Source organism: Vanacampus margaritifer, chromosome 10, assembly GCF_051991255.1.
Source record: "Vanacampus margaritifer isolate UIUO_Vmar chromosome 10, RoL_Vmar_1.0, whole genome shotgun sequence".
NCBI classification, from domain to species: domain Eukaryota; kingdom Metazoa; phylum Chordata; class Actinopteri; order Syngnathiformes; family Syngnathidae; genus Vanacampus; species Vanacampus margaritifer.
The window spans coordinates 28,478,272-28,504,255 of NC_135441.1; the positions used below are offsets into that span (position 1 = coordinate 28,478,272).

At 49.4% G+C, this 25,984-nt stretch overlaps 5 protein-coding genes across 7 annotated transcripts; 3 read left to right on the top strand and 2 right to left on the bottom strand.

Annotated features, from left to right (window-relative positions):
* Positions 1-101: 101 nt before the first annotated feature.
* Positions 102-5,561, bottom strand: pltp (phospholipid transfer protein). Of its 2 annotated transcripts, none has more exons than XM_077577595.1 (15): positions 5,404-5,561; positions 3,850-3,985; positions 3,676-3,775; positions 3,068-3,196; positions 2,840-2,995; positions 2,707-2,770; positions 2,479-2,634; positions 2,216-2,392; positions 1,974-2,150; positions 1,468-1,632; positions 1,324-1,391; positions 1,195-1,237; positions 800-863; positions 649-725; positions 102-580 (listed from the first exon to the last, which is right to left on the bottom strand). In XM_077577595.1, exons 2-15 carry the CDS (start codon positions 3,968-3,970, stop codon positions 506-508), a joined length of 1,572 nt encoding a protein of 523 aa, XP_077433721.1. In that variant the 5' UTR covers positions 3,971-3,985; positions 5,404-5,561; the 3' UTR covers positions 102-505. The 2 variants fall into 2 exon arrangements, with proteins under 2 accessions (XP_077433721.1, XP_077433722.1); XM_077577596.1 differs by having other exon boundaries at positions 2,091-2,150; positions 5,404-5,560.
* Positions 5,562-6,369: 808 nt separating this feature from the next.
* uqcc1 (ubiquinol-cytochrome c reductase complex assembly factor 1) lies at positions 6,370-10,948 on the top strand. Of its 2 annotated transcripts, none has more exons than XM_077577612.1 (9): positions 6,370-6,628; positions 7,652-7,738; positions 8,021-8,128; positions 8,206-8,278; positions 8,355-8,412; positions 9,216-9,324; positions 10,181-10,258; positions 10,361-10,474; positions 10,584-10,948. In XM_077577612.1, exons 1-9 carry the CDS (start codon positions 6,533-6,535, stop codon positions 10,716-10,718), a joined length of 858 nt encoding a protein of 285 aa, XP_077433738.1. In that variant the 5' UTR covers positions 6,370-6,532; the 3' UTR covers positions 10,719-10,948. The 2 variants fall into 2 exon arrangements, with proteins under 2 accessions (XP_077433738.1, XP_077433739.1); XM_077577613.1 differs by lacking the exon at positions 6,370-6,628 and adding an exon at positions 6,680-6,811.
* A 1,490-nt stretch (positions 10,949-12,438) lies between these two features.
* On the top strand, positions 12,439-16,158 carry dynlrb1 (dynein, light chain, roadblock-type 1). Its single transcript, XM_077577620.1, has 4 exons — positions 12,439-12,581; positions 14,516-14,591; positions 15,731-15,898; positions 15,987-16,158. The coding sequence occupies exons 1-4, from the start codon at positions 12,579-12,581 to the stop codon at positions 16,028-16,030; spliced, it is 291 nt and encodes a 96-aa protein (XP_077433746.1). The 5' UTR covers positions 12,439-12,578; the 3' UTR covers positions 16,031-16,158.
* A 1,663-nt stretch (positions 16,159-17,821) lies between these two features.
* map1lc3a (microtubule-associated protein 1 light chain 3 alpha) lies at positions 17,822-19,719 on the top strand. Its single transcript, XM_077577619.1, has 4 exons — positions 17,822-18,037; positions 18,362-18,417; positions 18,489-18,595; positions 19,292-19,719. Exons 1-4 carry the CDS (start codon positions 17,998-18,000, stop codon positions 19,461-19,463), a joined length of 375 nt encoding a protein of 124 aa, XP_077433745.1. The 5' UTR covers positions 17,822-17,997; the 3' UTR covers positions 19,464-19,719.
* A 336-nt stretch (positions 19,720-20,055) lies between these two features.
* On the bottom strand, positions 20,056-21,787 carry eif6 (eukaryotic translation initiation factor 6). The gene is made up of 7 exons (XM_077577617.1): positions 21,637-21,787; positions 21,391-21,522; positions 21,222-21,307; positions 20,962-21,137; positions 20,708-20,884; positions 20,437-20,621; positions 20,056-20,360 (listed from the first exon to the last, which is right to left on the bottom strand). The coding sequence occupies exons 2-7, from the start codon at positions 21,495-21,497 to the stop codon at positions 20,351-20,353; spliced, it is 741 nt and encodes a 246-aa protein (XP_077433743.1). The 5' UTR covers positions 21,498-21,522; positions 21,637-21,787; the 3' UTR covers positions 20,056-20,350.
* Positions 21,788-25,984: the final 4,197 nt, after the last annotated feature.

Below are 25,984 nucleotides of genomic sequence, written 5' to 3' on the forward strand. Positions count from 1 at the left end.
CGCGCGCGTGTGTTTGTTAAGCTCCTATTTAAAACAGACGTGAATATTTCACTAATCGATTAATCTGCCCCCCCCCAAAATACTTTCAATTAATCGATGAATCTGACAAAGAAATGTTTACATTTGCAATCTTCTTTTCAAAAACACGACAACATTTCAAATTGACAAACAGAAGTTGATGACGTTACTATTTTGGCGTGTAAGGTGAGGAAAAATTGGCAAAAATGTTGATCGGTCTTTTTCAGTTAAAGCAATCGTTTGATTTGATCAAATTCATCATCCGTCCGCTTTCATAGATGACAGAAATGGGAGAAATATTTTCTGTTGTGGAACCCAAATTGGGAGCATTTGGACAATTGGACATGAAATGAGAACTCGATGATTCATCGATTATCCAAAATGTCATTTGATAATCGATTAGTTGCCCCTCTAGACGTGCGTGTATATTCATGTTGCCGTGTGTGTGAGAACGCGTGCAAGTGAGAGTCGGCGTGTGCGCACGCGTTCATTTGGCGGCGGCGGCGGCCATCTCCCGCAAGCCTTTGCTGAAGTGAAGGTTTGCTCCAATCACGATGAAACCCTGCAGGAGGTCGCAGGTCAGCGCGGTGGTGGACGCGCAACACACGCAACGCGCTCATACACACTCACGTTGTGATACGCCACCACCTCCTCAATGAGGTCCATCCCGTCGGCCAGGGGGATCCCCACGCCTCGCTTGGTCCACTCTGAAAAGGGGGCGGGGTCAGCGTGCGTGCGTGCGTGCGTGCAAGTGTACGTGCAAGTGATGATGTCATCTTACTGTTGATGAGCGGCACCACTGACATCTGCAACATTGTCTTCAGAGGAGCCTGCAGAGGAATCAGCTGGCGGATGTCAAAGACATGGGGGGGGGGGGCATTTAAAATATCTCAAAGAGGTCTTTCAATCACTGACAAATGCATGAAAGACACGCCACAAAATGGACAGCTCGGAGACAAAAAGACATCAATGACGTTGGGAGACAAAAAGACATCAAAGACACAGAGGCCATTACTAGCCATGAACACCAGACCAGGCAAAGACACGGGAAGCAGCCCGCACACGAAATCAAAGACACGTGAAAAACGTACTTCAGAGCTACGACACACGGAAGAGCAGGAAAAAGCGACTCGTCAAAGACACGCCACGAACAGACACAAGACGAGCCGTTCTTACTGCCAGAGATTCCAGCGCCGATTGGTTGGAGTAGATTTTGAACCTGAAAAGGTCAAAGATACGTGAAGGACACGCCCACACGGGTGCGATGGCGTGTGTGCGTGCGTGCGTGCGTGCGTGTGCGTTGACCTGCGCAGGTCGGCTTGCACAGCCAGACGTTTTCCACGGATGAAAACTCTGGCGTTGAATTTGCTTTCCTGGACAAGCGCACAAGACAACATTCTGACCTCTTTGACGACTCTGGGCAACGTGCGTGCGTGCGTGCGCACGTACCATGGTCATGCTGCTGAGCAGCACGGGCGGCTGGCCGGCGGGCGTCATCATCACCTTGACGATGGCCGTCATGTCGACGGTGGCGCCGGACGTCTTGATGGTGGACTTTGGCGGCGCGTTGGCAGCCAGTTCCAAAGACACGGGCGCGTCCAACAGCGACGGATTCTAACGAGCAAAGCGCAAGGCAAGTCTCAAGTCGCGTCCGTGACGACGTCAAACAAGCGCACACACGGACATCAAAGACACGTCAAAAGGCACTTGGGAACGGACGTGAAGGGAACAAAATGACACAAATGGAAAACGGATTGAAGCCAGATAGCAAAGATGTGGAAAATCAAAGACATGCTGGGAAGACACATCAGAGACAAGTTCCAAAAATAGAAACATGTCGCTCATGGAGGCCAAACACATGCGAGACGGGGGGGAAAATGGACGTCCAAAACGGCCACATCAAAGACACGTGACAATGTGGTGGGACGCTGTTGAAAAGGGGCACGAAAACTGACACGGAAGCGACGTGATGACGCGGGAGCCGTTGCGGGCCTCAAAGACACGCATGGACAGCAAACGTCAAGGATGTGAAAGACGTGCAAAAGGACGGACATCGGCCACGCGACACTCGCCAGCATCACGATGGTCCCGAAGAAGGTCGTCCTCAGCAGCACCTCCAGATCTTTGGGCATCTGCCGAAGGGAAAACACATCAAAGACGGTCACCGTCCGTCCGACGTCCGTCCGTCCGTCCTCACGTTGTCGTTGGTGACGTTGATCTGGAAGATTCCCGCCTTGTGGTACGCCAAGAGGCCGCTGTCGAAGAAGAACTCTGACAGCGCCAAGTAGATCATGCGCTCGTACTCTTGGATTTGCGGCTCCGCGGCGTCGTTGACCGGCGTGTCCCGCTCGTCCCGCAGGTGGAAGAACATCCCCTGCCGGTCAGCCGCATGCGCGTCAGCCGCATTCGCGCGTCAGCCGCATTCGCGCGTCAGCCGCACCCCTCCCGCCCGTGTCTCACCCGGAAGTTCATGTCCAGGCCGCGAGACGTCACCAGCGGCTCGTCGGTCAGCGAGTAGTCGATCCCGATGTAGTCGTCCACCTCCGTCCTCACCGGGATGCTCGCCAGCATGGCGTTGACGTGCACCAGAGACGCCTGCTGCAGGGCCGGGCAGATCTGACACGGACGCACCAGACGGAGGTGAGACGCCAGTGGCTGACAGACAGGACGGGACGGGACGGGACGGACCTGCTTGTTGAGGAGGAAGCGCATGCCAGTGGTGAGAATCTTGCCCAGGAAGTCGTAAACTCGCCTGTGGGGGCAAAATGGCCGACGATGACGACGACGACGATGACGACGGCGGTGGCGGCGATGGCGTTACCCGAGCGTCCCGCTGAACTTTGCCCTCATCTTCTGGATTTTGGCTTGGCAGGTGACGTTGTTGATGGTCAGGCGTCCGAGCCCGTCCCGGCCCAGGCCGAGCCCCGTGTTGATGCGGACGCCGTCGGCCGACGCCTCGATCCTTCCCGTGTCGTAACTGACACGTACGAGCGAGCCGTTCGGTCACTCGGCCGGCGACGGCGGCGGCGGCGGCGGCGGCGCTACTCACAAGAACCAGTAGAGGAGCTGGCGTTGGAAGCTGAGCGTGATGGAGGCGTTTTGGACGTGGAAGCTCACGCCCACCTCGGGCAGGAAGCTCAAGTCCACGGAGGTCAGGTTGAGCTCGGTGATCTTCACGCTGGAACGCACGCCGCACGCTACGTCAATCGCAGGCCCCGCCCCTCTCGTGATGTCACCATTTCAGAGTTGTACAATCCATTCATCGGATTCTTTTGAATTCAAATGTATTTTTTTTTTTTTAAAGCGGTTCGGTCATCGTTTTCCAAAGTAAAAACATGTTTTGACAAAATGGGTCAACAATTACTGTTGAGATGCTGAAATCAGAAGATTTGGACATTTTTTATTTAAAAAACGGCTCCAAATAACTTCTCGGTTCTTCAAATAGTTGTGGATGTTCCATTGGGTTAGGGTTTGTTTTTGCCAACATTAATAAATCATATTGTAAATGGGGACTTACATCATTATGGTGTTTCTTATTTCTTAATTTTTTTTCCAAGTTTCCTTTTTGTGTACCAACAAACGCAGTCTGAGCTGCAGTTGCCTCGAAAGGTCGCAACGTTTGAGCGTGAAAGCGTGCAAGCAGCAGGTGTGACGCACTCGGTGATGGTGTACTGGAAGTTCCCCTCCGCGCCGCTCATCTCGGGCATGCTGATGTTGCTCAGCTCCTCCTCCGCGAACTTCTGCGTCTCCCATTTGACTAGAGACAAAAAGACAACGCGGCTCATTGGCGGCCACGCACGCGCGCGCGCGCGCACCCACGCCGGCTCTTACGCATGTCCAGGCCTTTGTCGGTGATGCGGATCTTGCATCCGGCCGGCTCGGCAACCGCCACGGCCCACGTCAGCGCGCAGGCCAGGAGGAGGGGGCGGGGCCAGAGACGGGAGGTCAGCATGGCCAAATCCGGAGCCTGGAGCGCAGAACATTCCGCTTGAGAGCGTGCAAGCGCCACAAACGCTGTCGGTGAACTCGAGTAACCTCGCTTCCAAAACATTCCTCCTCAAAACACACACGCACGCACGAGCCGAGTAGCTGAGGTCAAAGTGTCATGAGAAGGCGTTTGCAAACATTTGTCCTCGTTCCTCGGCTTCCTCTTTGTTTTTGTTTGTCGTCTTCTGGCGCTCGCTAACGTGACGAGCGGGACGCGGCCTGGCTGTCCTCCGCCTCCATTTTGTCCCCTGCTGCGTTGGCGTCCCGGACGGCCCTCGGCCCCTCCTCCCTCCCATCAGCCGACTGGCGACGGGGCACACATCGGACGTGCCGCGTCAATAATTTGGCCTATCGGTCCGGCCCCAATTCAAATGGTTGGAAAGGACGTTTGTCCCGTCATCCGCTCGTCCTTGCGTCCGGATGCACGTCGGCGTTTCATTTTGTCATCTTCAATTCCAACCTGTTGCCGTTCGCATCCGCATCAAATGGCTAGCAGGCGTCCCTTCTTCTTCTTCTTCTTCTTCTTCTTCTTCTTCTTCTTCTTCTTCTTCTTCTTCGTCGTAGCGGAACTACAACTGCTTCCTGCTTCTGCGTCTAAGAATGATGGGAAATGTAGTGCCGCACGCCACGTTTCCGATGTGTGAGCGACGGCAGGTCAGCGCCGCCGCCAGATAGCATTTAGCATTAGCCAAAGTCAGAAGACAACCGCCGGTCACCTGATTGACCACAAAAGCCACGATGCAACTTTTCTTCTTTTCTTTTTTGTCGTCATGTCGCTGCACAGCCAAGAAAAGCAAGCCCGCAACGTGATGCTAACCGAGATTTGGGTTCGGAACTCAAGCTCAATCTTTTATGTAAACATTCACTACAACTACAATGAGCGGGCGTTCCGTCAATATTGATGACGATTGACAACAAACTTGAAAAAGTGGGTTTTCGTCCGTCACCCTTTAGTTTTCACTCACAAATAAACACTCGTTCAACACTGGATGCGTTCACGTGTAATCCCCCTCAATCCACACCTGCGCGCTTCCGTTAATGCGTGACGTGCGATTTTGTCATCAAACACCGCAGCCTGTACTTTGTCATTTTGTTGTGTTTTGCCATAAGAGGGGCGTTTGTGGGCAGAAAGCCCTCCAGCCAATCACAGAGCGGTGGGGGTGGAGCCATGGGAGGAGCCCGCTTTCAATTGGTTAATAAAGATGACAATCCTGCCACAAAAACTTTGCACACAACTTGTTCAAAGGCCATCAAAAAGTGTTCACACGAAAGATCAGAAAAGACAAAAATAAAAACAATCTCACCTGTCCATCACGTGTCCACAGCCGTCTAGCATGTGTGTGCGTGCGTGTGCGTGCGTGCGTGCGTGCGTGCGTGCGGATGTTGCAAGTTACTCACAGTTGAGAGGAACACCAACGAACGAGTTTAAGTCTTCTGGAAGTCTTCACGTTTGCTCGCTAGTTGCCTTTTTATTCCCGGGGGCTGACTCGGGACCCTCCCCCGCTGGAGGCCGGGGAGGAAGGGGATTGACTGTGTGTGTATGTGTGCGCGCGCACAATACCACGCCTTCATTTTCTGTCTCTCATGATTGGACAAACTGATTAAGCGCGCGCGCGAGCACAGTTGTCAAATAAACCGAATTGGAAGTATTAGTACGCATGCGCGCCTGCGCGGCCCCCCCGGCTCATATATTTCCGGTTACAGTAGCGCGGTGGAACCAACCGAGTAGAACAGTCAGTGTTTTGATTTTGAGATGCTTGAGGTCCATTTTGTGTCATATGCCAGCTTGATTTAGTCTGTGATGTTGTGGCGTTCCACCGGCTCACATGCTTGAAGTTGTTGTGAATGGGGTGCGAGGGTTTGTCAGTCACTTCTGGGGGGGCTCAAATGCCTTTTTTGCTAACTCAAGTGGTCAAAGATGGCCGACGTGCAAACACTAAAAGCTTCCCTTTGTTGAGTGCGCGATTGTCACAACGCGGACTGAAAAAGCGGATGAAGGAATGTTGCCATATTGACGAGTGCAATAAATGAACATCACGCTGTATCATCCCATTTCCTACTGAAAGAAAAGCTCCACAACAAGAATTAAATTGGTACGTTTAAAGATCAGATACTTGCTCATTTGTAACCATGCCATATGTAAAGACAGCATGTCAACATCAATGGAAGTAAATGGATAATAAAGTACTGTACAGAATTACAAGCTGCAAACAACCACACAAAATAAGCAACTGAAAGTAAATACATAAATAAAAGTAAAGCAAGAACGGTGAAAGAAAATAAGGAAATAAATTAAAGGGGAAAATGTGAGTGGAACATAAAGAGAAAAAAAAAGCTAAAGGTAGAAAGAAAAGAGGCCAATCGGAACCGTGGTTCTGGCGACTTTCGTTCCCACTCGGACGCAATTGCGCACGGACACGCAATCGGCTTGAGTTGACTTGACATTGGACAAGCGAGCTAGCGACTCGAAGCAGCAGTTAGCCTCCGAAACTTCAGCTCGGCTCGGCCGGGCGGTTCCGTGCGGATCATGTGGGCTCTGTGGCTCGCGTCCCGGCGGCCGCTGCAGTCTGCATTTCGGACCGTCGCAACTGTCGGAACCGGAACCGACCTGCTGTGCCACAAGGTTAGCCTCGCCTAGCTTAGCGCCTGACGCGACGTTTCATCGGCACGATTCACTTTGATTCTGTCAAGAAAATCGAAGGCAGCTAGTTGTGATGTCGTTCGAGTTCTTCACTTCGTTTTAGGACGAGTTGCGAGTGGAGAATAAATCAAGTGAGCGGAGCGGATGGCATCGGTCATATGTGATGTAAGGATGTGCGTCAGCTTTCAAAGGGGAATCCAACGAATTGACATGAAAGCGGCGTTATCGAAATCTCAGTTGAACGAAAAAGGCACTGGTTATTTTGCCGTGACCGGCAACTCTCTTTCTAGCGTCATTTTGCCGTGACCGGCAACTCTCTTTCTAGACCGGCAACTCTCCTTCTAGCGTTATTTTGCCGTGAACGGCTGTGATTGCTCTTACGAATGTCGTAAAATCAGGTAAAAATCATTTGTGTGCCACAAAACAAAATGTTGAGAATGGGGGGAAAAAATACACGACGAGTTGTTTTATAAACATCGTCTGTATCCAAATATGTTTGTTTGGTTTTGAAGAATTTCCTTCCTCACCTTAAAGTGGTTGAAGGGAATTTGTCGATTGCAAATTTGGGAAATGTTGACGTCTTTGGCCAATGTGAAAAGTAGTTAAAGCTTGGACACGTGCTGGACGTCAGGCTTTGCGCTTCATGGTGATAAGATGGAAAAAAAGGGAAAAGTGCGCTACCCACGTCACTCACAAGGCGAGATCAGGAATGCGACCCTTTTTTTTCTCTCCCAGCCTACGATACGCATTTGCCTGGAGAAGAGCAAAAGTAACGCTGAAGGTTCAAAATGTTGACGGCATCCTAAAGAAAATAAGCTCTTGGTTTCGGGGGCTCGTGTGTCGAGTGTCGACACTTTGGAACATCAAATGGGAGAAGAAAAAAAAACAAAAACGATGTTTTGCACTCGCGTTCCATGAAAGGCAAAGAAAAAGTCCAACATTTTGTTTGTGACGGAACGCAAGCACTCGTCCATGACGCGCGCGTGCGTGCGTGTGTGTCCGCAGGTTTCCCAGCGGGGGTGGTCCATCAGCAGGCCCCGTGCGGTCCCCTTGACGACGACGTGCCGGCGCACGCTTCAACTGAGCAAACAGGTGTGGTCATGGCGTGCAACGGCGGGAAAGTCCATCCAGATGCAAAAGACTTGAAATTGATCAAGAAATCTGATCACGTGATTGGATGTGAAGATGAAAATGATCCATTGATTTAGTCTGTGATGTTGTGGCGTTCCACCGGCTCACATGCTTGAACTTGTTGTGAATGCGGTGCGAGGGTTTGTCAGTCACTTCTGGGGGGGCTCAAATGCCTTTTCTGCTAACTCAAGTGGACAAAGATGGCCGACGTGCAAACGCTGACTGACGCTTTGTGTGCGTCAGACGTGCAGCGTGAAGGAGACGCCGGCCCCCAGCGAGGAGGAAGTTGGCGCTTTCACCAAGATGATGGAGGCCATTGGCTTCACCGGACCCCTCAAGTACCACAAATGGGTGAGTGGGGCAGTCGGGGCGTGGCCACGGGCGGGGGCGGGCGCACGTACGTACGTCAATGCCTTGTTTGCGTGCAGAAGATCAAGATTGCGGCGCTGCGCATGTACACGTGCTGCGTGGAGAGGATCAACTACGACGACTTCTTCCAACGTGCGTACTTGCTTGTCACACAAACAGGAAGTGGACGTTAGCATGAGCCGCGCTAACACGGACGCTTTTGTCTCAGGGTGCTCGCTGCCCGACACGCTCAACTCCTGGTTCCTGGTGGCGCAGCTGCACGTGTGGTGAGGCGCACGCACACGCACGCGCGCATCACACGCCACGTCGGCATTTCCCGTTCGAAGTCTGTTCTCGCGCTGGTCGTGCCGGTCCCGGGTAACGGCGAGCTGCTCCGGTCTCGGGTCGGTGGCACGTGCGGTCGCCACCCGGAAGGAAGGCGGGACGTTGAAGACGCTCGCACGATGCCGCCTTTTGTTGTCAACGCTCGCTTTGCTCCAACGGCGATTGAAATGAATGGCGAGGCCTTTCCGCTGCGCGAGAACCCATGACAAAGTCACAAGATGGTGGCCAAGCATGACTTTTGCAACACCGGACTGTTTTTTTTTTTCTTCCTTGTAAAAGAAAATGACACATTTTTGGCGAACGTGCAACAAACGAGCCACACGCGAACCTCGACGCCTCCAAAGGTCAAACCAAGGTCGCTTGTTTACATCACTTTTCAATTGGCGTTCCCATTTTGTTGTCGGCTGAAATCATTCCAGATTGTAAAGATCGGACTTGAAGGGAAACTTTGCTCTTAACGCTGCTAACCAAAAGGTTACGTTCAATGACGTTTTATTTCTTCAACTGTTCTAATAAACGCTAAAGAAGCACATCTGACCATTGATTGGCTCATCAGTGAAACCTCCGCTGATTGGTTGTTGCAGCCGGCGTCAGTGGCAAACGTTTTTCCGTGTTGTCGGATGGCGTGCGCGCACCAATGTGGCCATTTTGAGCTCATCACGCCGTTTGCATCCGTCTGCAAATGCGCTCGTTAGTCGACAATGTGGAAGCCAATCAACGTCTGTCCGTGTCGTCCGTCCGGCAGGATGTGTCTGGTGCGCATGCGTCAGGAGGGCCGAGCGGGCAAGTACATGTGTCGCTACGTGGTGCACTCCATGTGGGAGGACGTCGAGCAGCGCAGCAAGATCATGGGGGTGAGTCACGCTTCCGTCACGCCGGCCGCCGCCCGCTTTGGCGAATTGACATCTGTCAGCTTGGAAAGGATACGTGTGGCCTCGTACCTTTCACAGCGTCACGTAGCCTAGCATGTTCTGCGGCGTCGGGTAACCTAGCACAGTGGTGTCCAAACTCGGTCCTCGGGGGCCGGAAGTCCCGCAGGTTTTGGATATTTCTCTCCTCCAACACAGCTGAAGCTCATCAGCAAGCTCTGCATAAGCATGATAACGACCTTGTTGATTGGAACAGGTGCGTTGGAGCAGGGAAACCTCAAAAACCTGCAGGACTACCGGCCCTCGAGGACCGAGTTTGGACACCACTGAGTCCTAGCATGTTTCACATTGCGTCACGTAGCCTAGCATGTTTAGTAGCTTAGTATAGAAGGCAAATGAGAAGTTTTGCTCACTGGTTTTTGTTTTTCTCATGATGTCAACGAGCTTTGAAAGGTTTTTTTTTCTTCTCAGGATTGACTTGCTTCAGCTTCCAGGGAAAAAAATTACAAATGAATATATACTTTATTTCTGGGATTTTTAAATGGCTTTTTTCTTTCTTTCTTTTTTTTTTGACGACGGCCTATTGAGGTTCAGTCCAATAGAGGATCCTTAATAAATGATTTTCCATTTGAAATGGTCAACAATTTGCTAGAGATGTTGGAAAAGTGGCGGCATGAAAATCAGGCAGGGTGACACCAGGGAAGGCAAATCAATCCAAGGGGTGAGAGGGCCAATCCCTGTTCCTGCTGCTTGCGTGCACATTTTGAATGCCAGAGCGCCCCCCTGTGGAGAAGTTCAACTCATGTCCTTGAAGTGATGCTAATTTTGTTTGTGTGGGCAGATCGACGCCATCCATCGAAAGGAAGCCCTCAAAGCCATGACGGAGACCTTCTACGCCGCCTTGTTTGGATACGACGAGGTCGGTCGGTCGGTCGGTCGGTCGGTCGGTGCCGGCCTGCCTCGCGCTCGCTCTGTGTGTGTGCGCGCGCCTCTTCACGTGCTCATGCGTGTGTGTGCGCAGGGCATCCTGTCGGATGACAGCATCCTGGCGGCCGCTCTGTGGAGAAACTTGTTCAACTGTACGTGTGAGGACTCGGCCCAGCTGGAGCTCATGGTGGAGTACGTGCGCAAGCAGGTGCGAGCGAGGCATCATTAAAATCGTCCAACGCTTTAAAACGCCGTTGACGTGCCAACACGCTAACCCCGCGTGCGTGCGGACGTGTGCGTGCGTGCTGTCTTTTTAGATGCAGTTCATCGACACTCTGGATGGCGAAGATTTGCTCCTGACTGGAGAAGTCAGGTGGCGCCCCCTACTGGAAGAGAATGCGCAGAGCATCCTGAAAGTGGCCACGCCCACATACAATGACGCTGGACTGTGACTTCCTGTCAGCCGCATCACTTCCTGTCTGCACAGGAGCAAGAATCCACCTTTTGTTTCCACGTTTACGTCATCCCGCCCGCACTGTGGCGTCCTCGCACTTCAAGAAATCAAGTGACGTCAGAAGTGGAGTTTATCAAACTACTCGAGGATTTCACCCACATTTATTTTCTATCTCCCAATGTGTGTGTGTGTGTGCGTGCGCGCGCGATTAAAAAGTTGAACTGTCAATGTGGTTGTGGTTATTTGGCAAAACGTGTCACAGCACTTGCTCCTCCCACCTGGTGAATGGCAAAATTAACGAAACACTAAACGACGTGAAACGTCACGAGCCGATGTCTGGATTTGTTTCATCTTGACACAAATACGAGTTTTCCATTGACAATTCGGTCCCAAGTCAAAATGGCCGTCAATCTCTGCTCATTGAAAGGTTGATTTCCAAATGTGATGAAATGTCGTCAATCTGCCTGTTTTGTATGCAAAAGCAAAACATGAACAAAAAAATGAAAAAAGCAAAACAATCCGTCAGCGGGCCAAGGAAACATTTGCAATAGCAAAAATGTTTTGCAATTGGTAGAAATGAATGATGCGATTTTTTTATGTATTTGTCCAAAGGCAAGATTTTGAAAAATTGTATTTGCAAGTTGGGCCTCAAACAAAGTCATCAACTTGTTGTCTCGCTAATTATGGCGGCATAAAGTGCAAGACGGCAAACGTGTTTTCCTGGCCTAAGTCACATGATCTCGGCGCCGGCCAATGCCAGGGAACAACTAGACAAAAAAGACTGGACCCAGACAAACCATGGACTGCTCAATCATGACCGAGTGGTCGCCAGTCAATCACAGGGACAAACAAGACATCTCAATTTGAATTTGAGACAGGACGTGCGCAGTCCACTTTTGAACCTGTTCAATAATCATGTGTCACTTGTGACCTTTCCACCTGGCCCGGCGGTTTCCTACAAATCGGCACCCTTGCACATATATCTAGTTGAAACCGGTTAAGACCATCGGGTCACACATTTGTCACGGGGGCTAGGCCGAGCTGCCCACCAAGACAGTATGAGTAGGAACCATTTTGGACAGATTAGACCTTCTTCCACATTCAGCAAAGAAGGACCCCACCACGGCCGTACGGGTCCCCCATCTTAGCGACCGCAAGTGCAAATATACAGTCTTCAGCTAGAAACGAAGGTCAACACCAAAAATGTAAGGTCCGAGTGAGCGCTTCAAAGGTGCACCTGACGTTTTTGTGGTCTAAGCAACGCATTTGCAAGTCGCGTGGACGTTAGTCAGCTCAAAAATCTCCCAACCACAGATGATGGTGGACTTGAAGAAACATGAAGTACACGACTGCTCACGTGACTGACGTCAAGAAGGCTGCGTCTCGAAGGTGTGACGTCACGTGACTCCGACTGCCTGAGGCAAAATTGCTCCAATGTGGGCTTCGGGTGGCGCAGCGGTTACGTCACTTGCCTTCGGTTGGCGTGAGTTTGCTTCCCGCCTGGGAGACCATATATGTGAGTGAGTGCACCCAAAAATCATCAGAATAAAAAAAATGGCTCCAATGTTGTTCACATTCGGATTCTGACTTGTGTCAAAGCGTTTTCTGTACGATGCGACGTGGTTGGTACGTGCGTAAGTGACGTGCGGTGACGTCATCGCGACGTTGGATACCAGTACGAACGGAGGACACAAACGTGTCTTACTTCTGTCCACCAGGAGGGGACGCGTTGTTGCCGAAGACGACAGAAGAAGGAAAAAAAGAAAGACGAAGAAGAAGCGCAAGCCGGAAATTAGCTCTTCGATCTTCCAATTTCTTCATTTGTCTCTTCGGTCTTGTTGATTCTTTCCAGCTCCAAATGGTAAGAAATGATGCCGATGATGATGATGAGGCCGATGCCACCATATTGCAAGTTGACGTTTGTAATGTTGCCTGCGTTCTGTGACGTTTTGTTTGTTTGTTGCTCTTCGGGCGTTGTCATGTTAGCACGACATTATTAGCATGAGATTGTTAGCAAGCACGCTTTAGCATGAGATCGTCTCTTTTCTTTTCTTCTTAGCGTTCGGGGAGGGGCTCGCTGTTGAGTCCAAACAGCAGCTCAGTGGTCTAGCGGTAGAGTGCGCGCCCTGCGAGCTCGTGCATGTGTTCCGTGCTCGGCCGGGTCGCACCAAAGACTACAATGGGACCCATTTTCCTCCCTGCTTGACACTTGCCTAGATCACCAAATGATGCTCATCGCTCCTTTTGACCGTGACCGTGCGCTATTTTGCCGTAAACGGCTCAGAATGGTCACTCGTGGGCGAGTTACGCACGGTCAGTGGGCGTGGTTCCTGCCTCGCTTCACCCCCTTTTTGTGTCCTCTCGCCAAGCACCAACCGAAAAACGGCTGCAACTGGCATTAGCAGCCTAACCCTACCCATAAGCCTCAGAGCATGTAGTCTGTTTCGCACCCGTGACCCCGATTCCACCATTCCACCATTCCACGAGCTGGTACGCATTCCTGGTGCAGAATTTGTCATTAAAGTGAATGACCGCAAAATGGCGCTAGCTGGCCAAAATAGGATCCACTTATTGCAGAACGGAGGCAGATCCCGAGTACACATTTTGGAAGCGGCACAAGCGGAAGCAGGATGCTTGTGGCGATGGTTTGACCTCGCGTGTCCTCAACCTGATGTGAACTCCGAACTTCACCCGGCCGGCCCGTTTCATCCTGATGTTCCGTCTGCTTTTTTTCACAGCGATGCCAGCACAAGTGTAGCACAAACACTTTCAAAAAATCACATTTGAATGCCGCTTATTGTCAACAAAGACCTTTCTGTGTTTCTGACTGCTCTGGTCTCACCAGCGGTCAACAAACACTTCATTCAAGGCAGAACTTGTTTTGGAACATGTGAGGGAAAAAAGAACCAAAAAAAGTTCTGTAGGCAAATCAACTGGCTGCAGTCTGTTGCCTGCTCGTCCTGCATTCAAGTCGGAACATCGACCTTATGAAGGAATAATAGAAGAAGAAGAAAAGACGCTTTTGCTGACAGCCTGGCGCACATTCACTTAATAATAATAATCGATTTTATTTGTAACACATTTATAAAATGAATCTCAAAGTAAATTAAAAACAGTCAGTTAAAAATCAGAGTAAAAAACGTCAAGACTTAAAATCTAAATAGAAATCAAACAGGAGCAGATTTTTGGGAAAGCAAGTTTTTTTTAAAAAGTGTCTGTGGAGCATCGAGGGGATCTGGAAGACGGGAAGCAGCAGACTCCAAAGCCCTGTCTGTCTGCCTGTCTGTCTGCCTGTCCGTCTGCCTGTCTGTCTGCCTGTCCGTCTGTCTGTCTGTCTGCCTGCCAGTCGTCCATGGTCTTGAACCGAGTCCTTCCCAGACGCTGCCGATGGCCTGAAGTGTGTGCACTTCCTACACGTCCATTTTGAACTTGTGCCCTTTTGGCTCTGCTGGTTCTGACCTCACTTTGTTTCATTGCCCAAAAGCTCAAAGAGAGCAAAAGACGTTTTGTTGCTATCCATATTTGACAGTTAAAAAAAAAAAAAAAGAGTTGCTTGTTTATTTATGATTCTTTTCTCTTTTATGTTCATAATTATTCTTCCAGTAAGCATAAATCAATCTTGTTTTGTTAGTTTTTTTTAGCCAAATTTTGGGATCGAAGTTTGTGCAAAATGTTTGCTAGCCGCAGCCCGTTTTTTGTTTCCTGCTGATAAATGATTGCGTGTGGCCGGCAAACGGGAAGGAAATGTGGTCCGAATGTCCACGTGAACGTTGACGTGTTTGTTGTGTTGCGCAGGCTGAAGTGGAGGAGACCCTCAAGAGAATTCTGGGCCAGAAAGGAGTTCAGGGCCTCATCATCGTCAACTCGGACGGTGAGACCAATCCTCCATCGCTGGCGAGGGATTTGAGTGCACGTCCAAAAGAAAAAAAAAAAAAACATCAACCAAAAATCTCCTGCTCGTCTTCGTCGGCGAGTCCCAATAGAACAGGATGCGCTTCTTCTTTGTCAAATAGCAAGTCAAGATCTGATTGCAATTTTCCACCAAAGGAGACCATCAAGTGGTGCCTTGAGATACGAGTTGAGCTCTTAACTCAAAGCACTTGTTTTGCAAATCCTCTTTTGGCAAATGTGGTTCTTCCCTTCCGGCAGACAGACACAAGCGCACATGTTGTCTTGGTTCTGGATCCCACTTGATGATTGGCTGCTCCATGCAGTCCCGCCCCCGATGCCGTTTGGGCAGAGTGACCCCCCCCCCCCCCCCGAGTCGAGTGCGACTCGTATAACAACGTCATTTGTTTGCGAGTCGGCCCCTCGCCAACCCCTATCTGGCTTCTTTTCAAACGATATCATCATTTGAGTCAGGTGTGTTGGAAGAGGGAGACACGGCCTTTAACTCATTCACTCCAAGACATTTTGGCTGAGGCAACCCCCTTTGCTCCCGGCTGTTTGACTGGATTTTGACTGATGTTGCAAGGCACACATAATATTGCGTTCTATTGCTATAAAACATGGAACCGAACAAAAGAAAAATTAGAGTCTCTTCTTTCATCCAGAAAACAAAGTATGTATCTATCTATTTGTGTTTTGCAGCAATTAGCATCGGAGTATAGCTAAGTTTCATCATTATTTACAAATCTACACGGCCCTGGTTGATCTCTTATACTCTACTGCCACCCGTTGGCCGTTTTTGTCATAGCTACCATTGCTTCAAGCGTTCTCTTCAGTTGAGAGGCTGCGTCAAAGCCTTCTGTATGCTGGAGCATCAAAAAAGCCCGTACAAATATGTCTTTGGGAGTGTGGGCATATTTGAAATAGAACGTATTTATACGTTTTTGGGAGTTCAGGCTCGTTAGCATGACGCTAGTCCCTTCCTCGGGAGCTTTGACATTTCTTTCCGTGGACTTTTGGAGTGGCGTCGAGGCAAGAAAGCTCGTTTGGGGACGCGCCGGCATGTGAAGGCGCTCCAATCAAGCGGAGGCGCTTTTGCCACAAGTTTGTTTGTGTGTCCAGGAATTCCGATCCGCTCGACGCTGGACAACAGCAGCACGGTGCACTACGCCGGACTGATCCACCAGCTGGTCATGAAGGCGCGCAGCACCATCCGCGACATCGACCCGCTCAACGACCTGACCTTCCTGCGCCTGCGGTCCAAGAAGAACGAGATCATGATTGCGCCAGGTGGGTCTTTGCCGCCACACGCCGCCGTCCGCCGCTGAGCTGACGCGGCCGCCGCTCACGCACCGCCTGCTTTCTTTGTTGTGCGCAGATAAGGACTATTTCATGATCGTCATTCAGAATCCGTCAGACTGAAGCCGACTTGCTCTTTGTTTTCCGCGTCACAAAGAAAAAAACTTTTGTGCTCATTCCTCCTCCTGCCGCCATCTTGTGTGACGTAAGTTGTGCTCAATATTTTCAATAAATGTTGTGAAGACTCGTCAGCTCTGACTTTTTGTCAACTCGACTCAACAATTCCGAACCGGTGCACATTTTGTCGGCACGTGATCGGCGCGCAATCCCGGGACATTGACGAACGGACCGGACGTAGACAACCGGCAGACTGCTGGCAAAACAAGTCACTTGCCCACCCGATGGCGCCGACTCGGATTGAACCCGGAACGCTGCGTCTGGGAGGCGATCACGTTCACACTCGGATGGCGGCAAATGGGAATCGCACGCAAGTATACGGCAAAGCTAAGCGAGCCGTGTCGCCCGCTGGGACCAGAGGCCGTCCGTCCCCACAAACTTCTTCCCTGTTGCGAGGCGGAGGCGCGAGCCGCGTGTGCCACTGTGCTGCCCTTTCTCAACGTTGAAAGCAAATCTTGTCAAATAGGGGTCCCCCCAAGGGAGGTTTTATTTTTTGGTCTGACTAGAATCCGGTGTAATTGCACATCCACAACAGCAGGTGGCAGTGTCGCTCCAATAACTAATGCAGCCATCCATTCCTCGCTCGGTTGTCAAATGCCAAACCTTTTCATGCACGACACCATCATTTGTTCCTTGTGGCCGATTATTGTCCTCATGTGGAAAGGCTGTGACAAAAAAACAAAATGTCTCAGTTTGGAAAGTGTGTAAAAAGGTGCCTCATTTGAGTCTTCCTCACCCCACAAAATGGCCACAAGCACGCCCAACCCATGGCACATTCATCATCGCTATTTATAAAACAAACAAAAATGTACTTGATGTTGACGTCAGGACAATTTCTTTCTGATGCCATCGTGCATTTGGCCAGGAGAGGGCGCTATAACTGACCCTTCAACAACCAAATCCATTTCGGAAGCAATTGGACTTTTCACAAAAGCTTCATTTCTGCCGTCATGACGGTTTTAGAGAGAAATATTTTGAGAGTCAAAACTTAAACCAATCATGATCATCAGATTAAAAGTGATTTTGTGTTATTCATTTTCTGATATTTTATTTACTTATGACCTTATTTTATATTGTCTTATTTATTTTGTGTTAGTGTTCCCTTGCTATGTCACGGTTCACTTTTCTCGCTGTTTCGTGGATTTTTTGGGTGCAATTTTTTATTTATTTAAAGTAATTTACATATAGTTTCAAAATCTCTGAATCTACATTGAGAGATGAGAGAAATGTGAGAAAATGTACACCTGTATCAGAAAAGGGTATAAAATGTGTGATGAGGGCTTTCACTGCCTTAAAACTGATAATGTCCAAAATAAAGCGGACTACTTTTGCGGATTTCACCTAATGCAGGTGTTTTTGAGAATAAATAATTCAAGGATGCTGTATTTTATTGAGATTCTGCTTCATGAAAGCAAAACAATACAAAATCTGCATGTACGTATTATTTCTGTGCTGCAGGTTCAAATTATATTCTCGACGCCATACATCTTTTTTTTTTGGCCATGTTTGTCAAAGATGAAATTAAATGTCCTTGCTGTGTCATGGCCGCAGTCCATTATCATGTGATTCGTTGGACATTCTGGTCAAAACGTTGCATAACTCCCTAAAGCTGATAAAATAGAAAGGCCATCAAAAACAGCTCAGTCCATTTTTAGAATGTTGTGACCCCAAAAAGTTGTTTTGATTCCGAAGCCACGCCCATATTGGTGTTGTTGCAACTAAAATGGCGTCGTTGTCGTTGGCCTGGAAACGCTCACGTCACTGGCGTGTCTGCCACTTTGTAGTTTGCGGCATTGGCTGATTTGCATCTTTTCCCCCGTCATCGTTCGAACAAGTGGCTCCAAAGTGCTCCCACAACAAGCCGCAGCAAAAGTCTTCTTTTTCTTCTTCCACGCGCTGGTTCTGCGCCCACGATGCCGTCCGACAGAACCTTTAAGCAAAGGAGGACGTTCGGTGAGTGGGGAAGAAAAAACAAAACAAGCCGATCGGGCTAGCCGGCTAACCAGCTAGCTGGCCTGTTTGACACAACATTGCTCAGCTTTTTTCCCCCGGTTACAATTTCAGGCGAAAAGCCTTTCCCACAATATACAAGTGGCGCGGTCAGCCTAGCCTCGCCTCGCCTTTGTCGCAATAAGTGTTTATTTAAAGGAAGAAAAAAAAAGCACACGCGTCGTTAACCGAGCGGTGGAAGGACTCTGACGTCACCGCAACAACAATATGAATTACGATCTTAACTGTTGTGTTAATCATGTGTTCTGTCTGAAATGACGTCAACAGCTGAACGATGCCAAGAAGTCCAACAGATCCGAAAGCAACATCCCAACAAGATCCCTGTACGTACACGCGCACACGAACACACACACGAGCCGCGACTATTTTCCAGTTGTGTGTGTGTTTGTCACAGGTGATCATGGAGCGTTACAAGGGCGAGAAACAACTTCCGGTTCTGGATAAAACCAAGTTCCTGGTCCCAGACCACGTCAACATGAGCGAGCTGGTCAAGATCATCAGGTATGACGTCAGCTTGTGGCGGGGCTGTTGAGGGTACAAAATGCACAATTTGCCTTGCAAACCAATCGACGACACATTAATTCAATAATGAATAATAATCATTTGTATCCAAAGTGATTGCAAAAATTGTTTTTTTTCTGATTATTTGCTTCATGATGAATCAAAATGTATGAACAGGATGGAAAGGAAGTGCTGTATTTTGCTAATGCTAACCTTTTGAAAGTCAGAGCGACATCTTGACATGATGCTGCTTGGGCTTCAAGCAGGCGACATGTTTTTGGAACTGTGGCTGGCGAATGACCATCGTTTTCCTCATCGGTTCAGCGAAATGATTTAAAAAAAAAAAAAAAAAAGGTCAAAAATTGATGGTTCCATTTCTGGTTGGCCCGCCACATCAGTCAGAAAATGTTCAAGAATGACCCCCCCCAAAAAAAGTCAAAGCAGATATTTGTCAATGTCTTATTTTGAAAACCAAAAAAACCCAAAGAGGCTTCCAGTGAAAACTTGCAAAAGCGCAGGTTTGCTGTTGAGAGGCTGAAATTGGAAGTTAAGTGACGGCTCAAGATAATTCGTTCATTATGAAAATAGGTCTTGTTACTTTGATCAATAGTTGTGCATACATTTTTTTTTTTTTTAAATGTTGGTGTTTTTGGGTGAGCGTTCCCATGGACAAGCGCTAACCGGCGTCCCCTGCAGGCGTCGTCTGCAGCTGAACCCCACGCAGGCCTTCTTCCTGTTGGTCAACCAGCACAGTTTGGTTTCCGTGGCGACGGCCATCTCTGAGATCTACGAGCAGGAACGCGACGACGACGGTTTCCTCTACATGGTGTACGCCTCACAGGAGACCTTTGGCCACGCTGTCTTTTAATCTTTTATTTTGAAGGGCGGCAGGAAGCAGCCTCTGCATTCACGCAGCAGCTAGCCGGCGCTTCTTTAGCGTCTACTTTCCTGGAAATCACGAAAAGTCTGCAGAAAATCCTGACTTGCTCTCACCAAACCTTCAGTTGAGCACATCGCCAATGTCATCTCGTACCAACGAAAACAGGATCGGCGGATCTTCTGCCAGCCGGCGTACGAGCAACCAGGCATTTTTTTTGTGTGTGTGTGTGTGGGGGGGGGGGGGGCAAATTTGTGGGAGTGGGTGGAAATCAATGCAGCTGACATGCTAGCAAACACGTTAGTGACTTTTCTTCTCTCTCTTCTTTTGCATGCAGACAAAAAGTAAACTCGAGCGCAAAATGGCCACTTGCTGTCAACCTTCACAAAGCCAGCAGGAAGTGGCCATTTGCCTCACTTCCTGTTGGACAAGCAATCATCTTTCATGTCTGTTTTGTCCTCGCTAGTGGGAACACGACCGACCTCACGTGACCATTTTTTTCCTCAAAGATCAAGAAAGGGTTGAAAAATGTGTCGTGTTGTAAATCTTGACTTGAAACCAATGAAAAAGTTGAAACCTGCACTCGCTGTTATTTTTTTTTAATTGCCATCAAGCCTTGGGGGAGGTCATTTAGTGAAAACGATGGGATGCATGTGACGCGTGATCATGTCAAATCAAAGACATGATGATGTCACAGCATGTTGACGTGTGACCGTATCGCTGACGCCAAATGTTCAGCGGCCAACCAGTGACCAGATGGGGCAGACGTCACTTCCTGCCGTGCCGACCCCTTGTGGCGGCCATCTTGTTTGCATGTGGTGGCCCAGAAAAAACCCCAAAGTCCAAAATGTTGACGTGGTGTGCGACTGCTGCTCCTCTTACGCCATGCTGAACACACAAACATGTAAACAGGCATCAACAACATGTACACACGTGTGCGGACAAACGTGTGTGTGAGCGCGACCTGTCGATGAGCGAGTCCCTCATGGTGGCGGTGATGGCGGAGGGCCGCGCGTCGTCACCCAGCCCGAAGACGCTCTCGATGACGGACATCTCGGTGCTGGTGGTGTCCAGCCCGCAGAAGGCCGACCAGTCGTTGACCACCATTCCCCCCGAGATCACCTCGCTGCCCCGGTTCACCGTGCCCGTCTGCGGCACACGCGGGCGTCAGAGGCGGGTTGACGGCGTTTGCCCGACGGCGGTCGCCCGACGGCGGTCGCCCGACGGGCACTCACCACCAGGGGAACCTGCAGGAGCGACGACAGCTCGTCCTGGTCCTCGATGGACGTCTTGGGGTGCACCAGGCCGCCCCGGTTGCTGAAGGCGCAGTACGAGCCCACCAGAACCTGATCGGCAACCGTGTGGCGGAACACCTCCACCTTCAGCGTGTCGCACAGAACCTCCTCCGTTTCCTGTCGGGGTGGGGAGCAAAGTCAAACTCAGTCGGCTCATGCATCCAGCGGTTGGTCGGTCGGTCGGCGGGTCCGACCCTGTCCAGGTCCGGGTGGACCAGCGCCACATAATCGTTGCAGGCGATGACGTTGCCGAGCGCCGACAGACGCTCTTCCACTCTCTGGATGCCGACGGAGGCGGGAAGGCAGTTGCGAATGTGCTGCAGTTCCTGGTCCGTCGTGTTGTTGGGAACCAGCAGGCCGTGACGATTCCCTGCAAACGCAACGCCGAGGCACGCAGTCACGTCACGAAGCCGGCCGGAAGCGATGGCCGACCGTCACGAGGCGTCTCACCCACCCACACACATGCGTCCGATGATGCGACATCCCGCGATGGACGCGTGCACCACCGGAATGCTCTCGGACAGCTCGCCTTCGAACACGCTGAGGAGTGAGGAAGAAGTAAACGCGAGGCGGAAGTGAAGACAGCCGTGCGCGCGCACACGTCGCGGACTCGCGGAGCTCACCTGTAGAAGTTTTCCGCGCCGCCGATGGCCACCAGGCAGTACGTGTTTGTGAGTTTGGCGAAGCAGCCGATCTCGTTGTTCTTCTCGAAGCAGGCGCGCACGGCCATGGTGTCGCAAACGGCCTTAACTCACCTAACGCACACACAACAGGCGCAAAAGCCAAGGCTCGGCGTTAGCACGAAAGCTAGCTCGCGAGTTAGCGCGGGCGTCACGTCATGTGTTGTGGAGCGCGAAGAAGAAACGCACCTGTGGGAGAAAGTTGCCCCTAAAATGATCTTTTGTTCTTCTTCTTCCTCCGACGTGCGCGTGTCTTCAGCGGCCTCACGTGCTCACTTCCGCTTCGCTAGTGCGTGATGACGTCAATACGCTGGCGCCTGTACGTACAAGCTCTACCGGAAAGGAAGCTGACAAAAAGTTTTCATAATAAAATGATTTATGGAGCTAATTTTCCCATTTCCTTCTTTCAGCAAGAAGACGTGCGCGTGATGATTGTATAAATTTGCGAAATGTTATTAGATCAAACGTACGAATTTTATATAGTTTATTTTGAGTGCCCTCTACCCCGGAAGTTGTGGTTCGCCGGGCGGATGTCCGCGTAGCGCGCGCGTCGCTGTCGAGCTGTCAACAAGTTGAGAGAACGGCGCTGGCGAGCTTAGAAAGAAACCCGAATTGACGCAAGAAGTCCACTTTGAATAAATACATTCGACAACATAGCAAGGGCGCACACGGTGAATATATTTCCTCTGTTCAAAGAGTGTTATAGCGAACTGTCTTGTAGTGAAACGCCGATTTGTTCACAATAGTTGCCGTTTTGCGTAGCACTAGTTAGCTTGCACACATTAGCAACCGCACTGTAAACGCTAGCTTTGCACGAGAAAAGGTTTCGTGACGTCTTTATTTTTAGAAAGACTTTTTAATTTCTACGTTTGTATAAAATTGACAGTGGTTGCTATCATTATGTCACAACAGGAATGCGTATAATTATGCTTGATTACATTTGGGACGAGTTAAGAAGTTGTCAAAATAATAAGTCGTCATATGTGACTTCCATGTTGTATCTTGTCTTTTATGACAAATATTGAATTAAACGAGTGCAATATACAAAAATAGAAAAGAACAGCAAGGCAGTTCCAATGTCACCACGAGCCATTTACATTCATTTACCATTCAAAACATATGTGATATCATTTGAGACATTCAAGTCCTTCAAGAGTGCCAAGGAAGTAAAACGGGTCTGTTTTAATTTTTAACCGAAGCATTCCTTTCTTTTTTCTTTCTCGGTATGAGACGATTCTCAGGAGTTTGTGAACTCACAAATATTGCGAGAATTCAGCTTGCAGAGCAAGGTTCATTTTTTCCTTACCACTTTTTGCCACACTATTGGCTCTATAGCTGTAATGACTTTGTTGTTCCACAAGGTGGAGCCATGCGGTGGAAGAAATAAATGCTAGCTTTCAAAAGTGTAAACAGCTGTTTAGGAGACGCAGATCCTTTCACTGGCAATTTAGACATCAAAATCACCCCAAGATATTTATGGCGTTCCATAAAAAACAAACAAACAAAAGAAATGCGTTTGTCGAGAAAAGGTTTGAATCCAGTTCATTCTCGAAACTTCTTCAAGCACCTTTGTCATATTGTTTTATAAGTTACGATTGCTTTAATGTCATGAATTGATATGTCGTATTTGTCTTTTTAATATTGTGTGTTTGTGTTTCAATTCTGAACTTTGTCTTGTAACGTTGCAACTTGGCGTAGGTACGGTTTTATTATTTATGTCGGATTTTGACTTTTGTGGTTAGAGTTTCTTCGGCCTTTTTAATGGACGCGTATTTGACATTTGTTGTACTGCAATTTTGTCCAACTGGGGACTGGAGTGGAGAATTAGCATTAGCGCTAACCTCTATAATGCATCACATCAGCTGCAAGAGTCTGACTGCATTGTCAAATAAAGATTTGAATTGAATTTCAATTCCGCGGTCAATCCGTGATTTTCACTTGTCCTCATTTCCTCCACTCATATTATTCTCTTCTCTTCTTTTCTCTTTATGGCCAAATATTCCATTTCAGTCTTGACTGGAGGTGTGTGTCAGCACAATTGGAACGCGCCAATCAATCATTTGGAGATGAGAATGCCTGGGCAAAAGTTGGCAGATAACGTTCGTCAAATGGGCTGATTTGGAATTCACTCTTTGATGATTTGCTACTGAATTGAAAGCAAACATTTTCGTTTTGGTCCTTAACGAAAGCGGACCAAGCGCGTTTCTGTCTCTTTGTTTCGAGCCAAATGACAGAAGCTTGGCGCTCATGAAGCCCCGCCCTTTGAGCCGTACGAGCCAATCACGTCAACGTGAGCGCGTGACGGCATCATTGGTCTGTGACGTCATCGGCGTCCGATCTCCGCTTAACCCGTCATCTCGTTTATGTTGCGACGTTGGAAGATGGCGCGGCTTTTGATGGACTTTGTTTTCTTTTGTTTTGTTCATGCGGCGCCGCGAAGATATCGGACTTGCGACGAGTGAGTCCTCGCTTCCATCCACAAAATCTTTGGAGCCAGGCTGGAAACGGGAAGCGTTCCAAGTGCGCCGTCAAGCGGCCTCGGAGTGCGTCAGATGCAGGTTAGACAGACGAGTCATGTGACATGACGATGATGATGTCATTATGTTCAGGAGCAAAGCAGGATGGGAGGGCAGCAAAGTCAACCGGACCGACGGCAACACGACACGCCGCCCTCTGACGTGCCGCCCTCTGACGTGCCGCAATCGCAAGGTGACTCGCGTGCTTTTGTGTGTGCGTGCGCGTGTTGAGGGAAGCCGGCCAAGCGTTGTCGCGCTTTCAGGAGAGATGCCGCAGTGCATGATGGGAAAGCGTAAGGTGGACGACATGCGCTTCCTGATCTCGTGCACCAACTGGTACTGACGAGGACGCACGCGGCGGGCCGCTGCTGAGGTCGGAGGTCAAGCGTGATCCCGCACGTACGCGTAGCTCGTCGCCCGCCGCCGGCCCCCTCCCTACGGCCCCCTCCCTACGGCACGTTTGGAGAAGCAAGATATTCCCCGGCCAAGGACGCAACAGGTCAGCTGCTGGCCGATTCCTTTCACTTCATTTTGTTTGGGATCTTTTTTTTCTCCCCAAAAATAGGCTCAAAAAATCCAAGAACTCCTGCAGGACTCTTGATAGGATCCGTGGGAGTGGAAAAATACCACCAAGCCCCCCCCGTCCCCCAGACCCCCCCTGGCATTCCTCCCCCGCATGTAGTTTGCACAAAATGTTGTGTGTGTTTTTGTCGTCAACATCCTTGTGCGAGTCGACTCAATATTGACTAAAGAGGAGCGGCCACTGACATCGTCATCTTCATCTTCATCATCCTCTCACTTTTCCTACGCAAACGAAGAGCAAGCAGGCACAGGCACATTGTTGCGATGAAGCCCAGTCGCAATATTTGTAGAATCAATGATTGTATTATGGGATGACATCATCGTCATAGATTGCATTCAAGTGTGTCGTTGCAGACGATCGTTAGTCATGAAAAGCCGCCATTTTTGCAAAGGGTGACGCGTTTCCAAAGTTTTCTTGGGATTCAACACGAGCGATAATCCCAATCATTTGGATTTGGCCAATACGGTCAAATTCAACCATGGCTCAGGGTCAGAGGTCAGCAACCTTTTGGAAAGTGACACCTGCCAGTTTGGTGCGCACTTGTTGAGTAGCAAATTGATTTGGGCTGAATCTTGCCCTCATCGCTTGCTTTTCTCCTCCTCATTGGCTAAAATGCTGACCTTTTGACCTGTACTTGCTTTTTTTTGGGGGGGGGGGGTTACCACAATGTTGAGATGAATGCAAGTGTGTGTAAAAAGAATAAAACAAGATTTGATGCTGTTTGCTGGCAAGTGGAGCTTATTTAATTGATTAGTTTTGATACAGAAAAATGTTGAGCAATTCATTGAAGGGGGCCGCGGGTTTCTCAAATGGCCCTTGGGGGCCACCCCGTTGGTCACACCTGCACTAAAGCATGACTGGATGATTAAAATAGGCCATGAATTTGATGACTTGTCGATGAATGAATGACCTTTGACACCTGGACTAACCTCATGCACTCGGTCCACCGATCCGACCCCATTTGAAGGTACATGCTAACGCTAGTCAGCCTGCGGTCGGCAACAAAATGGCACTTCAGCCGGCACCATCTTCACGCGTCCGACCCTTTTCCGACTAAATGGCACCCACCCGACCCCAATACATACTTACTCGAACCCTAAGCCATGAAATCCTTTCAAACAGGCTCGCCCAATCTTGGTGCCGTTTTTCCGTGTTTCCTGATTCTAAAGGTCAGGATCGCAATCAGACTTGCTGATGAGCTGATCGTTCAATCGCTAAAGCAAGCAGGGCCGGACTTCGACACCTTTAGCGGCATGTTTTGTCTGTTACTTCACTGTAACATGCGTTCCATAATTTTGTTTGCTGCTGTTGGTTTTGTTTTTCTGGGTTTTTGTAATCAGAATGATCTTTATTGGCCAAATATATTCCAAAGAAAATACCAGAAATGTTCCTCCAGAGGAAGTTTTCTCATATTGACAATTTCGAGCTTAAGTCAAAA

Excerpts from the sequence above, each read along its gene's own strand:
- pltp (XM_077577595.1), bottom strand. The coding sequence starts at position 3,970 with ATGCTGACCTCCCGTCTCTGGCCCCGCCCCCTCCTCCTGGCCTGCGCG. Across the intron at positions 2,151-2,215 it reads TCAACGTCACCAACGACAAC|ATGCCCAAAGATCTGGAGGT; the intron begins GTGAGGACGGAC and ends TCCCTTCGGCAG. Across the intron at positions 1,238-1,323 it reads GTGCAAGCCGACCTGCGCAG|GTTCAAAATCTACTCCAACC; the intron begins GTCAACGCACAC and ends TGACCTTTTCAG.
- map1lc3a (XM_077577619.1), top strand. The coding sequence starts at position 17,998 with ATGCCGTCCGACAGAACCTTTAAGCAAAGGAGGACGTTCG. Across the intron at positions 18,038-18,361 it reads TAAGCAAAGGAGGACGTTCG|CTGAACGATGCCAAGAAGTC; the intron begins GTGAGTGGGGAA and ends TGACGTCAACAG. Across the intron at positions 18,418-18,488 it reads AACATCCCAACAAGATCCCT|GTGATCATGGAGCGTTACAA; the intron begins GTACGTACACGC and ends TGTTTGTCACAG.
- uqcc1 (XM_077577612.1), top strand. The coding sequence starts at position 6,533 with ATGTGGGCTCTGTGGCTCGCGTCCCGGCGGCCGCTGCAGTCTGCATTT. Across the intron at positions 6,629-7,651 it reads CCGACCTGCTGTGCCACAAG|GTTTCCCAGCGGGGGTGGTC; the intron begins GTTAGCCTCGCC and ends GTGTGTCCGCAG. Across the intron at positions 8,279-8,354 it reads CTACGACGACTTCTTCCAAC|GGTGCTCGCTGCCCGACACG; the intron begins GTGCGTACTTGC and ends CTTTTGTCTCAG.
- eif6 (XM_077577617.1), bottom strand. The coding sequence starts at position 21,497 with ATGGCCGTGCGCGCCTGCTTCGAGAAGAACAACGAGATCGGCTGCTTC. Across the intron at positions 21,308-21,390 it reads GGCGCGGAAAACTTCTACAG|CGTGTTCGAAGGCGAGCTGT; the intron begins GTGAGCTCCGCG and ends CTCACTCCTCAG. Across the intron at positions 20,622-20,707 it reads TCCTGCAGGTTCCCCTGGTG|ACGGGCACGGTGAACCGGGG; the intron begins GTGAGTGCCCGT and ends CGTGTGCCGCAG.
- dynlrb1 (XM_077577620.1), top strand. Across the intron at positions 14,592-15,730 it reads CATCATCGTCAACTCGGACG|GAATTCCGATCCGCTCGACG; the intron begins GTGAGACCAATC and ends TTGTGTGTCCAG. Across the intron at positions 15,899-15,986 it reads CGAGATCATGATTGCGCCAG|ATAAGGACTATTTCATGATC; the intron begins GTGGGTCTTTGC and ends TGTTGTGCGCAG.